The 14,511-nt window shown below is 41.7% G+C and overlaps 2 protein-coding genes across 4 annotated transcripts; both read right to left on the minus strand.

The window, feature by feature from the left end:
- Positions 1-35: 35 nt before the first annotated feature.
- smad4a (SMAD family member 4a) lies at positions 36-7,462 on the minus strand. 3 transcript variants are annotated; one of them, XM_076757416.1, is made up of 12 exons: positions 6,904-7,322; positions 6,184-6,251; positions 5,708-6,063; positions 5,407-5,581; positions 5,160-5,189; positions 4,868-5,071; positions 4,538-4,645; positions 3,795-3,845; positions 3,518-3,701; positions 3,172-3,340; positions 2,864-3,002; positions 36-2,163 (listed from the first exon to the last, which is right to left on the minus strand). In XM_076757416.1, the coding sequence occupies exons 3-12, from the start codon at positions 5,945-5,947 to the stop codon at positions 1,952-1,954; spliced, it is 1,512 nt and encodes a 503-aa protein (XP_076613531.1). In that variant the 5' UTR covers positions 5,948-6,063; positions 6,184-6,251; positions 6,904-7,322; the 3' UTR covers positions 36-1,951. The 3 variants fall into 3 exon arrangements, with proteins under 3 accessions (XP_076613531.1, XP_076613532.1, XP_076613530.1); XM_076757417.1 differs by lacking the exons at positions 6,184-6,251; positions 6,904-7,322 and adding an exon at positions 7,389-7,462; XM_076757415.1 differs by lacking the exon at positions 6,184-6,251 and having other exon boundaries at positions 6,904-7,340.
- A 4,814-nt stretch (positions 7,463-12,276) lies between these two features.
- Positions 12,277-14,023, minus strand: bmp10l (bone morphogenetic protein 10, like). The gene is made up of 2 exons (XM_076758767.1): positions 13,690-14,023; positions 12,277-13,316 (listed from the first exon to the last, which is right to left on the minus strand). The coding sequence occupies exons 1-2, from the start codon at positions 14,021-14,023 to the stop codon at positions 12,277-12,279; spliced, it is 1,374 nt and encodes a 457-aa protein (XP_076614882.1).
- Positions 14,024-14,511: the final 488 nt, after the last annotated feature.

A 14,511-nucleotide genomic window follows, 5' to 3' on the forward strand; every position in this document is an offset into this window, starting at 1 on the left:
AAGATCAAGATGAATTTCCTCTAAATTGTACAGCATTCTCTTTTTTTTTTCTTTTTTTTTTTTTAGCATTTTCAATTATGACCAGAGTGGTTGATCACTGTAAAGGTAGCAAAAGAGTATAAAATACTGCAACAGCTGGAGGTAAAGAAAGCTCCAAATACCAAAATACTGTTCGATCAATAGTGCTGAGCAAAAACTAAAATCATTCAGCTGGTAATTAAAACCTTTCACAAGTGACATAACACTGAAATGACTGCAGCCTGCTAACGGTTTCACTCTTCATAGGGTATATTTGGCATCAATATGGCTTAAACTTCCTCTCACAGTTCATTCCTCGCTTCCTTTACTCAGCTGTTGTCTACAATATGTTACGTGAAGTGTCATCCACATAATACTCAAATTAAAATAGGTGGCGGTGAGCCATGCTAAAGTGATGCTCCACCCAAAATGTATCTTTGGAGTATCAAAGCTTCACTGCCTGTAGCTTTGAAACGTTCATCCCACGCAGAGAAGATGTCAAATGTCATGACCTTCAACTCAGTATGTTCCAAACAGGCGTCATTTTGCCGCAAAAGAATGAAAAATAAACCTTTCAAACCTGCAGTGTTTGATACTGAAAACATCAATTTCGGGACAACACGCTGAAGCACATTTTTCATGGATCTCACCAAGGTCATCAGCAAGAAAACTTTTCAACTACGCTAAGAGATCATATGGTACAACGAGTAACCACACATACTATGAAACAAGACAAAATACTGAAGCAAATTAATAAAGTGCTAAGGGACACTATGTGGGCATCTAATCGAAAGAATTACCATTACATAGAAGATTAGGGAGGTGTGTTATAATAACCTTTTCTTTTGAAAGTCTTTTATAATTTCGATGAAATTTGGGGTTTGAAAAACGTCAGTAGAAAACATCAGCCTTGACTGGTGGTGGAATAATGGAGCCATTTTATAGTGTTGAAAGAGAAGCTGGGGCCGGCTAAAATGGGCTTTTCAAATGCCGTTTACGTAATTTAAAAACTATTCAAACAGGGAATAGAAATCAATACATAGTCAAAGGAGGACTGTCAGCATTGGAAAATATTTAAGACTACATCTTACAAAAACATGAGCAATGAGTAACATGATTTTACATAAATGTTGTGGCCTGTGGGGGAGGGGGGGGACTGAAGGAGGACTGGACTGGCAGTATACTCCAGCTGGAATCACATTCAGTGAGGTCAGACAGGGTAGATAACATCCAGGACAAGCTGCCACACTGTGCTCATCTTAATTGGTTTGAAGTCAAATAGTGTGTCCTCTTACTAAATAGTTCAAAAAAGGAATTTTGTCACTTATGTGGCCTTTACACGTCTTAAAACCTTAAATATGGAAAAGTTCACACTGAAAAGACAACCGCTAACTATGATGATGCTTTTGTAAGTAAAGGGTAATTAAATATTTTCTAGCTGTTTTGCATCCTTTAATCCCTGTGTGGACACATTCTGGAAGTGTGTGAGTATTTGTGGATTGCTTGAGATTTGAGGGACACAAAGCCCCGATCTCTTCATGCTGTTATGCAGTTCCAAATGGTGAACAATGTCAGAACGCTGTCTTCCTTTTCATGTGCATCCTCTTGGCAGCATGTTAAGAACTGCGACTCCTCCCAGTGTGACTCACATGTTCCTCCAGCTGTTGTTTGGAAGTCACTGAATTTACAGACTTAAAGGTTCACTCGGTACGCTGCCAACTGCTCACAGCACTGGATTTGAGAGCAACATGTTTGGAGTATATTGCCAGCCTTTATGTCCTTGCTCCTACAACATACTCAGATTCCCTGTCGCTGCAGTCCTCCTTCAGCACTCCAGGCCTAAAGGTGAAGTGGTCTGTTAAAAGTACAGTCTGTTTTGTTGTTGTTGTTGTTGTTGTTGTTGTTGTTTTTTGTGCAGTTCACGTCTTTTATTTCAGTCAAGGGGTTGCGGGTCAGCTATTGGCATGGTGTGCAGAACTTCATCCAGTAACTGCAGAGCTCGGTGTAAATGGATCTCAATCCAGCAGGGTGTCTCTTTGATGCTTTGCCGTGGGTAGTCGGGCCCCCAGCCCTTCACGAAGCTCATCCGCAGGATGCACAGCCTGCGCAGGTCATCAACCCCAATGCCTGCAGCAGCAGACAAACCTGCAGGGGAGTTACAGGAAGCAACTTTTAGATCGATGTGGCACTATAGGCCAAATCTTGCAGAGATACTGTACACTAGTGAAGTTGCTCTGCACTTAAAGTTGGAACATACAGCAGGCAGGCACACAGCTGAAGTAGAAAAAGTACTACAGCTACACACATATCTGCCACTCTGATGGGGCCACAGATTTTACTGCATTTGAGGTAAAGCCCCCAAAATGCTCGGTGTACGCATGCCTGTAATGATGTTAGCTATATCTTTTTCATTCTTCTCATCATCTTCATCCACTTAAATTGTCATTGTTAAGCAGACCAATGCTAAAACCATTTTGTAAGGGAGCTGTCGTCAAAGTCTGAGTGCAAGGACAGATAGAGCAAAGCAAACTGCTTGGTATGTAACCATTGTTAATGCGGTTATTCAATCAAAGTTTGTTTGAAAGCAATAACTCCAACTCTCAGACTGAATGAAAAATAGTGAAGAGGAGCAGCACCTGTTAGAGCCACAATTCTTCCACTTCAGCTGTATTTTTGTACTCGCACGGCAGTCAGTGTGAATAAATACATTTTAATATCAACACATTATGAAATCTGACAGAAATCTTCCAAGACTTTTCAAAGTTGTGCTTTTTTGTCTTCGTAAGATTGGTAAACTTTGCCCCTAAACTGTTCTGAAGCTCAAAAGCAAAGTAAGAACACTCACTGATGGCAGGGGCAATGCCTCCCACAGAGCCAGGCCCGGGAATGTTCCCGGCCACTGCTGCTGCCTGGGCTGCAGCTGCTGCCTGAGCTGTCGCTGCCTGCTGCTGCATCTGCCTGTGGCACTGACGCAAGTCAAACACCTGGCAGGGGACAAGACAAATGCTAAAATCTCATGACAAAATACTAAATGAACATTCATTCATTGCATTTGACTGTTTACTAATATTGTCAGGTTTGATGTTAACTTGACTAGATCCATAAATAGGTAAGAGATAAGTTAATGTGCACAGTACAGTACTGCAAACTGACCTTGATGTAAGCGCTGGGGTAGATCTTGTGAACTGCATCTCCAGGTGCACGTCCAGCCTCTCGATCCAGGTAATAGCTCTGCACAAACACTGCATGATCACTCAAACAGCGCACCCAGACATCTCCTTCACCTTTGCACTCCAGCTGCACGCCTTTGCCAATGTGGAGCCTAAGGACAGAGAGGAAGGGGGAAAAAATGGGAAACACAGTCAGAGAAGTGACAGTCAGAGACATTACAGACACTTACAGCATCCTGTCAATCGCTTATCATACCTAATAACATATATATGAAGCATGCATTGCTTGAATGATTATATTATACGTCTCCAAAGATGTGGTGGAGTACCTGGCTCTCTCTATGTTCTCTGTCCTATGCACATTGCTCAGCTGCCCCAAGCAGAAGCGATCCCCTCCCGATGGATCCACGTAGCCATCCACTGTGACTATGGGACATGTGGATGGCACCTTAAAGGTTTCCCCAACCTGGACATCCATCTCAAAGTATGCGATAGAGCACCAGTATTCTGGAGCTGGAACAAACCAACAAGGGGCCTCAGGTCAAATGAGTTGCGCTGATTATGTGAAATACGTGGACTGTCTTCCATCTGCAGCTTGATACTCACCGGGGTGATTGGATATGGGGGGCTGGAACGCAATTTCATTTGTAACAGGCCCTGCAAAAGCATGTCGATATTAATTTTGAAATAGCAATTTGGAAACCACATCGGTTCTCAAGTGACATATTCAGAGAAGAGCACAGATCAGGCAGTAAGTGGCTCTGAAAATAACTAGATTTCATAAAATGTCATGGGTGGAGGCTGACCTGTAAACACCTATGTCTAGTCTTCACTTCAACCACAGTGACACATTTTTACTTTAGCTTGTCACACATTTTGCCATGTATAGTGCATTAATATACCTAAACACGAGAAAGTCTTGTGGAGAAAACAATTTTGATCCACACCATGGATGTCTTGGTGCCACTATCACTTAGACACATCCTTCAAATGACCTTTTACACCTGGGAAATGCCCTTAATATGGAAATCAGCTTAGGAGGTTACATCGACCAAAATAGGTAACACTGATGTCTTTAATAAATCAGCCGATATCTGAAATGGCCTGTCCTATAATCAGTGGTGAACTAACAGCTGAGTGCCTTCCTAGAGGTTAATGATGTCCTCCAGCCAACAGCAGTCAATGTTTAGCTAAATAATTAACTGAGCTCATGATTCTAAAAGCACATTATCTCCAACCACGTGAAAGAGAAAATATATTCATGAATTAAACAGACGTTCACATCTGTACACCGTCTGACAGAACATGGACGATGGATGTGAGTTTTGTGATGTTTTCCCTCCACTCACAGTAATGCCCTGTGTGCGGCATGGGTGGATGATGCTGTAGATGCCCATTCTGATGCTGAGGCACTGCAGGGGTGAAGCTGCTGTTTCTGCTCCAATTGGGGTTAGGATCTGGAAATAAAAATTGAAAATAGTTATTACTTGACATCTGTGCACTAGACCAGCTCTTAAAGCTAAATCCCAGAAATAGATGTTCACTGCGCTAAAAGCAACCTAGCCCAAACCTACTTGTACATTGACTCAAAATTAATACTATTATGCCTTTTTTTCGCCATTCAGAGTGTATCTTCCTTTATGTTTTTCATATAAATGTAGTCCCTTGTAGTGTCTCACTTGAGGGTCCAGCACTGATGGTAGAGAAAGCAGAGGTTGAAGCTGAACTGCTGCCCTCGGATGGGGGGAGTAGAGCAGGGCTGCTGAAGGTCTCCTGTGGCCCAGGCCTTGACGGGGGATGCTGGATAGTCTGCAGGTGGCTTTCAGAGCTTGAGTGAGATTGCTGGTTGTCATAGTCATACTCGTCCTTTACCAAAAGTGGGCCTACATGAAGATAACAGACACAGGTATGCTTGATTGGCATCTGCAAAATCTTCAATGAGCAAACAAGGAAAGTTTGACACCTCCTTACCTGAACTTGAAAGGGTCAGTCCTGATAAGTCTACAAAGAGATGACAAAGAATAGATACCATATCACATGTCAAGTCCAGGGAATCATCTTGAATGTGAATTAAAACCCCTTTATTTAAAGGAGCTATATAAATCTTGTTAAAATCTATCCTTCACAAGCCATCAGCGCGCTTGTGGTATCGTTCTACATTTACCAATAACATAAAACAATGAGATCTGGCTACAACAAACATGTGATCCTTACTTACCAATGCCTGGAGAGACAACCCTCTCGTAGTGGTACGGGTTGACACAAACATTGTCACATTTAAGGTCGAAGGCATACTGGCAATATTTCACGTGTTTTAATTCATTCTTGTGTAGATCAGGCCATCGCCACAGTCGGGCATAGACAACATGGGGGAAACCTTTCCGCCCTGCAACCTAAAGCACAGAGTTGAAGATCTGTTGAGATGGGTAGTGTTTCTGTGGCATCTCTCATCATTTTCTCTTACAATAACAAGGAGTGTAACACTGAACCATGCAAGTATTGTATATCGGTCACTGTACCTGTAGGCGTCCATCCAAAGTTCGCTGTATGGTTACACACTTGCTAGGATGAGCTCCATTCGTAGTGATGGCTGTGATAAGGGAATCCAGCTCATCTTTCTTTTCCTTCAGCTTCTTGACAAGGCTCTCAATGGCTCGCTTAGCAAAGCTTTCGCTCTCTCCTCCCTGTCGGTGGCACATCAGGCTATGCACAATGCTCAGGCAGGCATCATTACTCGTAGGAGTGTTCGTGATAGACATCTTGCTCCTTAGGTTTCAACCTTGGGGAGGCTTTCCAGTTGTATACTCTATGCCTTTACCAGTAAAGGTATCACAGTGAAGTTACTGTTGATCCAACGCTGCCCAATCGTAGCAACCTAAAACAGAGGGAGAAGTGTCTTATGATTGAGAGTTTAGACGGGTATGCCAACCAATGTTTCACACTGCAATACTCAAAGTAGCACCCAATGTACAATCTCTGTATGGCCCTGACTTACTGTCAGGTGTGGGAAGACAACAGCATTGTCACGTTCAGCCCTCTTTGTAGTCAATCTAATGTACCTTTCTGAAGATGACAGTAAAACAACATTTCAGCCACTAGTCACAGTTTGTGGGGAAAAGAGTTTTCGAGAGATTTTCAAAACCTCTATAGACATATATTTTTGGGTGGCTGAGTGTCTTCAATTTAGTACTCTGTGAACATACCCAGCTCAATGTGATGTGTTTACAGTGAAGGTAACTTTGGAACGTAACATATTGACGGACATCCGCAAATATGGCCATTAGCTCGTTACTATACTGAAATGCAAACCAAAATATTATTATTGCACCGCAACTTGGCGTGGGTTCATTACGCTAGGATTGGAATAAAGCACACACTGGGTTAACGTCAGGTTTACACGAGTATTTTCACAGCAAACGTAGCTAACGTTAGCCCTGATGGGTAACGTTAACGTTACCCGAGCTAATGAACACAGGTAACGTAATCCTTGCCAACGATGAAGTATGAAACCCAACCATACAAACATTATAGTGCTCAGTTATTACTTGCGACCATTCAAATTAATACAAATGTTTAGTCAAAGCAGTGCAGAAGAGCATTGCGTTAGCTCACATTGTCCGGCTAATGTTGACTGGTTCCCTTAGCGTTAGCTACCACTAGAGCTACCGTTAGTTAGCCAATGCTAGTTAAGAAAGCATTCGTCTCAAATCATTACCTGAATCAAAGACGCACTTGATTTGTGCTGTTGCAGTGATTACCCTGCGAAGTAGCGTTAGTCCAAGTCGTAGAAGATGATAAGTGAGCGGCTTTGCTAACCTAAATATTAATATGCTATCTGGCGTTACTGATATTTTGGCTCGTTCACTAGCACATACGCTAATAGCTAATGCTAAAAGTCCTAGTCAACTTCACGCTCGCTAGCTAACCTTCTCTTCGCAAAAATCCGCTACCTCACGAAATGTTACAGTATCATATTAACTAAACGGGTACTCGTGTATCTGTTCGCCTTATTTCACTTTACACCTGTAAAAAATGGTGTAGGCTAACTAAACGTTTGCTGGTTAGCTTCCCACGAAAATAAACAAAAAATCCCTCTCCACCCACCACGCTCCCACTCGTGCACGCGTGACAGGCGTGGCGCTGCTGTTTGTTATCGTATTTGTTAATAAAAAAAAAATTAGCACAAATAAAAACACCTACCGTTTGTAAGCCCATGCTAATATATCATACACTAGCAAGGCATTTTTGAGTGAATGATAGCCATTTTCTATAATGAACCAATTTATTTATTTGGAGCATGTCTCACTGCCCCAGATGTTCCAGAGTATTCCTGAAAAGTATGCCTTGTTTTGTTTTTTTCGTTTTTTGTTTTTTATTTACCCTAGTTATAATGAGCCGCGGTTTGATTAAGTCACTTTAGTCCACAGTCCAGTAAATCAAACAATCAAAACGTGTAAATTCCAATGAGGGACGACCAATCACAGCTGGATTAATTAGTCATCTGCTCAGTGGCCCCATGACCTCAGTGGCCCCAAACACCCCAGGCTGACTGTGTATCACTTGATTCGTAGGATATGCACCACTAAAGCATATTATCAGCTGACGTGATAGGACCCTCCATGCTGGTCATACAGCCAACTCATCTTGAGATACTGTTCTGTGAACCTGAAACAAAATCTAGTATTATCTTAGTTTTATTCCACTGGCACTTTGTTGGTTTCTGCAGCTGAAACTCAAACTCCTACTGATCAGCATAATCATAAATCACTTATGACGAAGAACAGTTTTAAACCATTGAAATATCTTATTTCATGCATGTCCAAATGAGTATCTACTCCTCACCAGAGTGTTGTCACCATAGAAGTAAGTTGGTTATAATACTATTTCATTTTTTGCTGGGTGCATGCCAGCAGTGTCTCGTTGAATACAAAACATCTTCAAATGACATTAACCACAAGATGATGTTCTCAAAACACATCAGCAGGTGCAGCAGCCCTGTAACCCTCTTTTCTTTTGCAGTGAGACGATTATTATTGTAATATAAAGTCTCCCCCTTGTGGTTACGGTATATTGTGACATTACAGCGATGAAAACAGTCCCCTGTACAGATTTAATGTTGGCCTCTTATGAACTTGTAATGGTTAGGTAAAGGAAATGACATATTTTTAAAAAGCAGCTTTTGAAATGCAGTATGTCATGGATTTTTCTGCCTTTAAACAAATAATAATCCAAACCGTAAATGTCATAATTACCATTATTGCATACAATACTGATTCACATTTGTGTTGATGAAATACCATGAACATATCATCAGTGTACACATAATGTTCACATATGATCTAAGGTTTGGACGTACACTTTATTGATGTAATTCATAAAACAAACACATTTATTGTTTTTACAGCAAGAAACTAAACATATATTTGCAATGTACCTAATTATTCTGGAGAAGTGTGGTAACATTTTTCCTTTTTTTTTTGTATGTTTATTGAAGCTCTGTTAATGTTCAGACAGTTGGTGCAGGATTGAGCATCTGTTCTACTCAAAATGAAGTCAGTGCAGCGGAACACTAAACACGATGAACCCAAAAGAACACACAGTGAATCTGTTGGAGTGCTCAAGCTGACAAAACAAGCCATCAAAAGAACGTCAATTACATGAATTCAAGGGGGATCTGGCCGGTAGCTACTATAGACTGATCCTCTGAGAGCCGTTTGATAAAGGGAGAGTTATCATTTGAACATCCAGTTAGGCAATGAAGGGGGACCAAATTTTCCAAAAATCCTCAAGTTTGTGCTTCTTATGATGAGGAGAGGGTCTAAAATACTTTGGACAGCAGGAGAGGGTCTTTGACCTTTTTCACATTGGAAAAAAGACAATAAAAAGAGCAAATGTGTGTCCCACAGATCAGAAAGGGGCATTTGGCCAACAACGTTGTCTTTTTAATGGCATTTAAGATTCAGTTCCTCCTCAGCCCAGTATTTTGGTACATTTCCCAAGCTAAAACAGCCACAGATCATTGTGAACAGTCATTGCATATTGCATCTTGCTGCTTTTAGATATATTTTCTATATATTGACACTTTATTCCAGTTTTAAATAAGCTCCACACAGGGGAATCAATTTGTTCACTGCCAGTCGATATCTCTGCCCTGCACACTTGGCCTATGTAAATCTATGTGCCGAGTGAGGATCCTATTAAGTTCGAAAGTTCCACAGTGTTATTCCATTATTGTTATCTGCTTCCGACTGTTAACAGCAGAAGCTAGGTGATGATGTGACATGTATTTTTTCCATTTGTACTGTTGCTGTGGCCTTGATAAGGGCGTCAGCATGCCCGTGTCAGAAAAAGGAAGTGGGAGGGTTCAGAGGGCACCGAGCAACCTGATGGCAGGAGTGTCAATAGAGCATGTTGGCGTTGGAGACCAGGAATCTGACACCACCTTCTCACAAATGCTGCCACTTGGAGTGGCGTCTCATCCTGAGTGACGGTCTACAAGACTCCAGGCTCTGACACCTCGTTATCACTATGGCATGGAAGCGGGCAGAGAGAGGCCCGCCAGGCATGTGACGCTAGAGGGATCGGGATTAAGTTTGTTAGGTGGGGAGTGCTGTACCTGACAATGAAACAGGGTGTGCAAGAGATCACAAATTGCTCAATGAATGTATTTGTTTTCAGATGTTTTATTTTAACAACCATAATAAGATTAATGTATGTGTGAGAGCCAAAAAGCAGGGTATGAATGGCTGGGGGTGTAAAGAAAGATTTCACAGCAGTTGACAGAAATGTTAGGTAAGAGAAATTGTACATTTTTCAAACAAGACAAGCCCCGAAGAGCTCCAAGACACCGTGAAAATCCTCTCCTGGTCAAAAGCCATCGGAAATAGATATTCTGCAAGTCTGGCAAGCAAATGAGAGGAAAAATGTCACATTCTTTAAATCATTTCAATGACTCCGACATGCCACAGGACACAGAAACACATTATACCATTTACAAATCTGCAGCATGCATATCTACTTATAAAGCTCAGTTACAGTTGAATTTAAGAGAAAAATACATACAGCGTACTATAGTGCAAATCATTGTAATCTGTTGACCTACCATAAGAGGTAGATTTTTTTTGGATTTTTTTTTTTTTTTTTTTGGAAAGAACATTACAGTGTGGACGAGCTGGAGCGTCTCAGCTTCTGCATTAGAAGTAATTTGTGCCAGAACAAAATGTAGATGGAAAAAAAAAGGAAGTTTTGAGGAAGTTCTGTGATGAAAAGTCAGCCAGCACCTGCACTGAAATAACTCAGACCGAAAACTTCACTTTTGTCAGATTCTGTACTTTGAAACTTTGCACCCAGGGTACATCTTTTGTACTTTTAGCAGTTTCAAACATATTTTTCCAAATTATCCAGCAGGCTGTTATTGTAAGTGATATCAATGCTGTCGTGCTGCAGTACTTAAGCTTTTGAGCTGCCCCTAATGACATGGAGCTCGCTTCATCTGACACAGTTGGAAGAGACGTTTTTACCAGGATGTTCATCATAACTTTCTTTCCTTTCTCTTCTTCTTTTGTCTGTTACTGTGTCGTATGGCACCGATGCCACATTTGCAAGAATAAGGCCTGTTACTGTCATTTACATTGAATCATGGAGCTTATCCAAAAACATTCTGACACACAAAAATCAGCAAATAGTCATAATAAATCATGGCCGACTGTTTAAAAGCATTTGCAGCATTCATTTGAAAGCCTTGTATTCTACAGTAATTCAACAATACAGTTTTTCTCAGTCGCTTTTGCACATTTCTCAGATCAGAATTTGAATTTTCAAAACTACTTGTTCAACCTCCACATCATCTAGTCACTTGTGCTCATCTAACGCAAATGCTTTGGCACATTCATGCAAATGATTATGTACAAATGTATTATACTGGTACTCTGCTGAATAGTCTTAACCACCAAAACATCTAGGCATTAGTTTCTTCGCATAAGTCATTACATGCAAAATGGTTAAACCAGCTGTCATAATCTCTCTCACAGATTTTCTATAAATTTCTATTAGACATTTTTTTAAATGCGTCCTGAATTGATGAAATGCTCTGAGGTGAATCTTGACTTTCACTAACGAAGGAAGATGTGAAGCTTTAGATCAACCAATGATCAACCAGTTCTCTAAAATAGCTCACAGGTGCATGAACCTTAACTCAGAAAACATGTATAGACAGAGCACAATACAGCAGTATAATTTATGACAAAGGGCCGGATGAAAAATTGCAAAAGATTCTTTCCATGCTTCAGTGCAGAGGAGGATACCTGCTGTGAGAGTGTGTGGCCTGACAGGCAGGGACGTCGGGGGCTGTGAAAGACTGGACGGTACTGCATGTACAGTTTTGTATTGTTTTTCCTTTGTGCAATGCTGTGCTGTAGAACAGTCTTTTCTGTACTGCAATGACATGTTGTGTCAGCAAATTACACTGCAAACAGTAAAGGCACGAATGTGAATCCTGTCTAATCTCTTGCAATCAATCTACCACAAACAGTAATGTGTAATTTTGTACTGTTGAAACTGATGGTATGTATTTTATACAATACAGAATAAGTGCAGCCTTGTGTATTTTCAATCAGTCATCAAAACCGTAATCTTCACCAGACTTACATTTATAATGGCTAAGCATTTTGCCATAAGGACTTGTCATTCTGAGGCGACATATTCACATTTTGAGCACGTTACAGGCTTGTTTTGAGAAATACACTGTTTTGCCAGTGATGATTCAAGAAATGCACCAAAGCGAACATGAAAAGCTAAAACTGATTTACCTTTATACAATTACAAATGTACATCATGTAGCACAGATTTGTGTCCATCCCTAATTTACAACTAAGTCTAGGCTCGTGTTTTCACACACCACTGTATGAGATCTTAGATAACAAGCACATGAGAAAACAGATAGATAGATAGATAGATAGATAGATAGATAGATAGATAGATAGATAGATAGATAGATAGATAGATAGATAGATGTTTCTGAGATGATGATATTTCTTTCGCTCCATCAGTGCACAGTCTCTGCCTCTGTGTAATAGCATCACTTTCAGGACTATCTACAGCCGCACTCTGCCACTACCATTCCCTCGTACTTGTGGTTGAAAGTGATCACTCCGTTGTCGTGATAAAGGAGTGAGATTGGCTCCAACTTAGTGGGCACGCAGCAGGCACGCGATGCCCTCTCAGGACTCTTAACACTCAGCAGCGTCTGCACCATGGCGTGTCTGGTAGGCGAGACCTCGGGGGTCATAGGTGGGTTGCACACACCGTTGCACTCGTATGCCTCGTAGCCCAGAGGCTGGATGATCCAACTATCCCAGCCAATGTCTTTAAAATCCACAAAGAGTGGGGTCCTCTTGCATGGCTGGTTCTTAACATTGCGGCGGATTCGGGGAGGCGTGTCATAGATAAGGTTGGACTGCAGTTGCTTGAGAGACTGTTTGTCCAGCTCGTCCTGGTTGTGATTAACATGGCCCCAGAAAGCTTGTTGGCTCCGGCCCATGTTTTCAGGAAGGTCACTCTCATGTTCAATCACCTGGTTGAGCTCTTGTTTATCCAGTTTGTGGTCTCTGCTCTGATCGTTTGAGAATACGATCATCACCGCGTTGTGTTTCCCCTGTAAGCTCCGGTCGATATCAATCTCAACCAGCCTCCCAGTCTCCTCTGTGACCTCATGTGTGGCCCCTTCCTCCTCTGACCCCAAACTTGCAATATGAACCTCCAGTCTGTGAGTTGAACACCCTGACTTCAGCCAGAGTGTAACCGCATGAGTCAGGTCAAATGACACCCAGCTGTTATCTCTGGCATGGATATGCTTTGTCACCAGTTCCTCCAAATCCTTCATCTCCACCACCTCCTCTTTATCCCTCCTTCTCCCTTCTTTCCCCACCTCTTTTGTCCAAACAATGCCTTCGTGTATTTTGTAGATGGTCACCTTGCAGTCGATGCCAGTGTGTGGTCTTTGGGCCTTCTGGACCAGGGTGAAAAGACGAAGCTCAGCTATTGTTATATGCTCATGGTGGCGCATTGAGATGTTGAACAGCAGGGGATGTATCCTCACACCCTTGGCTGTTATACTGTATGGGGAGGAATCTGAAATCAAAATATATCAATAAGTGTGCCTCAATGCATTTTGTATGTTTCTGTGCACAAAACTCTAGTTAAACTATGTTAGATTTTAAAATGTTCCCTTGCATCAAATACACGGCTAGTGTAATAGTTGTGTTTGGTTTGTTTGAATCACACTTCAACTGCAGTTTCATGCAAGATTTACAGCATTTTGACTTCCATAATATAATATTAATCATTAAATTTGTAGAGTGTCAAACACGATTCCAATGATTTAAAAGCTAATCCTTCAATTTTACCTGCTATTGTAGAAAAATGCAACACAAAGTTTAAACATTTTATGCAATATATACATTTTCCAAGGTTTTTGTGGTGTAAAACAAGATCAAGTTTGTACCTTCGTTCTTGAAACTGCGCACAATGTTGGCTGAGGGCACAGCAGTGTGGTCGTGGGCAAATCGGTTGTACAGCTCCAGCATGTACTCTGGTGGCTCCTTGAGGACAGCGTGGGGCCTGGGCTGGGGCCTCAGCTCTGTGAGGTTCATTGTGGACAGAAAATGGCTCAGAAAGTCCTGTGCATCAAGTAGAGGATTATCACCCCTTCCGACTGATGCCCTGTGATGGTTCTCAGGAGACCTGATGGGACTGCTGAAGCTCACACCGGTCAACGTCAGAAGCAGGACATTCAGAGAGCGGATAAACCCAAGGTTGGAGAAGACTGGAACGGTCATGGTTGAGTGAAAGAAAGGTTTAAATCCAAAGAGCATCAGAGGAGAAGATGTGGTGGATCCTTTGCTGTGGATACCTGCAAACTGTTCAACCTTCCGAGGAAGGACTCTCCTTCGTTAAAGGACAACAGGTTGCTGTTGGGGGCAATGAGACAACAGCTTTGCCCTTGTTGATCTTGTGGTTTGGTTCTGAGGGCAGGGCTGTGCTGTCCAATGTGCTGTGCTGACATGTGTGGAGATGTCACTAAGGCCCTGCTCGGCCCTCCTCTCTCTCTCCCCCGCCAGGAACTTATGACTTTCCAGAATTTCCACTGATTCTGTCTCATTTTGACGTATGCTTTTCTCTTGATTTTACCACTTAGAAACATTTGCCTCACTTTGACTTTAGCTTAACCTGAGATTTGATTTATGCACTGCTGCTGCACCATGCTGAAATCAAAAGATTTAACCATGATATCTTATTTTTAAAGAATGCTGATGAATTTAATGAA

This window comes from Chaetodon auriga, chromosome 19, assembly GCF_051107435.1.
Source record: "Chaetodon auriga isolate fChaAug3 chromosome 19, fChaAug3.hap1, whole genome shotgun sequence".
NCBI classification, from domain to species: domain Eukaryota; kingdom Metazoa; phylum Chordata; class Actinopteri; order Chaetodontiformes; family Chaetodontidae; genus Chaetodon; species Chaetodon auriga.

What these genes read in the sequence shown, in the direction of transcription:
- bmp10l (XM_076758767.1), bottom strand. Translation starts at nt 14,023, where the DNA reads ATGACCGTTCCAGTCTTCTCCAACCTTGGGTTTATCCGCTCTCTGAAT. An exon ending in GCGCAGTTTCAAGAACGAAG is followed by an intron (nt 13,317 to 13,689) that starts GTACAAACTTGA and finishes TTTTGATTTCAG; the next exon opens with ATTCCTCCCCATACAGTATA.
- smad4a (XM_076757417.1), bottom strand. Translation starts at nt 5,947, where the DNA reads ATGTCTATCACGAACACTCCTACGAGTAATGATGCCTGCCTGAGCATT. An exon ending in CTTTGGATGGACGCCTACAG is followed by an intron (nt 5,582 to 5,707) that starts GTACAGTGACCG and finishes TCTGTGCTTTAG; the next exon opens with GTTGCAGGGCGGAAAGGTTT. An exon ending in ACTGACCCTTTCAAGTTCAG is followed by an intron (nt 5,072 to 5,159) that starts GTAAGGAGGTGT and finishes ATCTTCATGTAG; the next exon opens with GCCCACTTTTGGTAAAGGAC.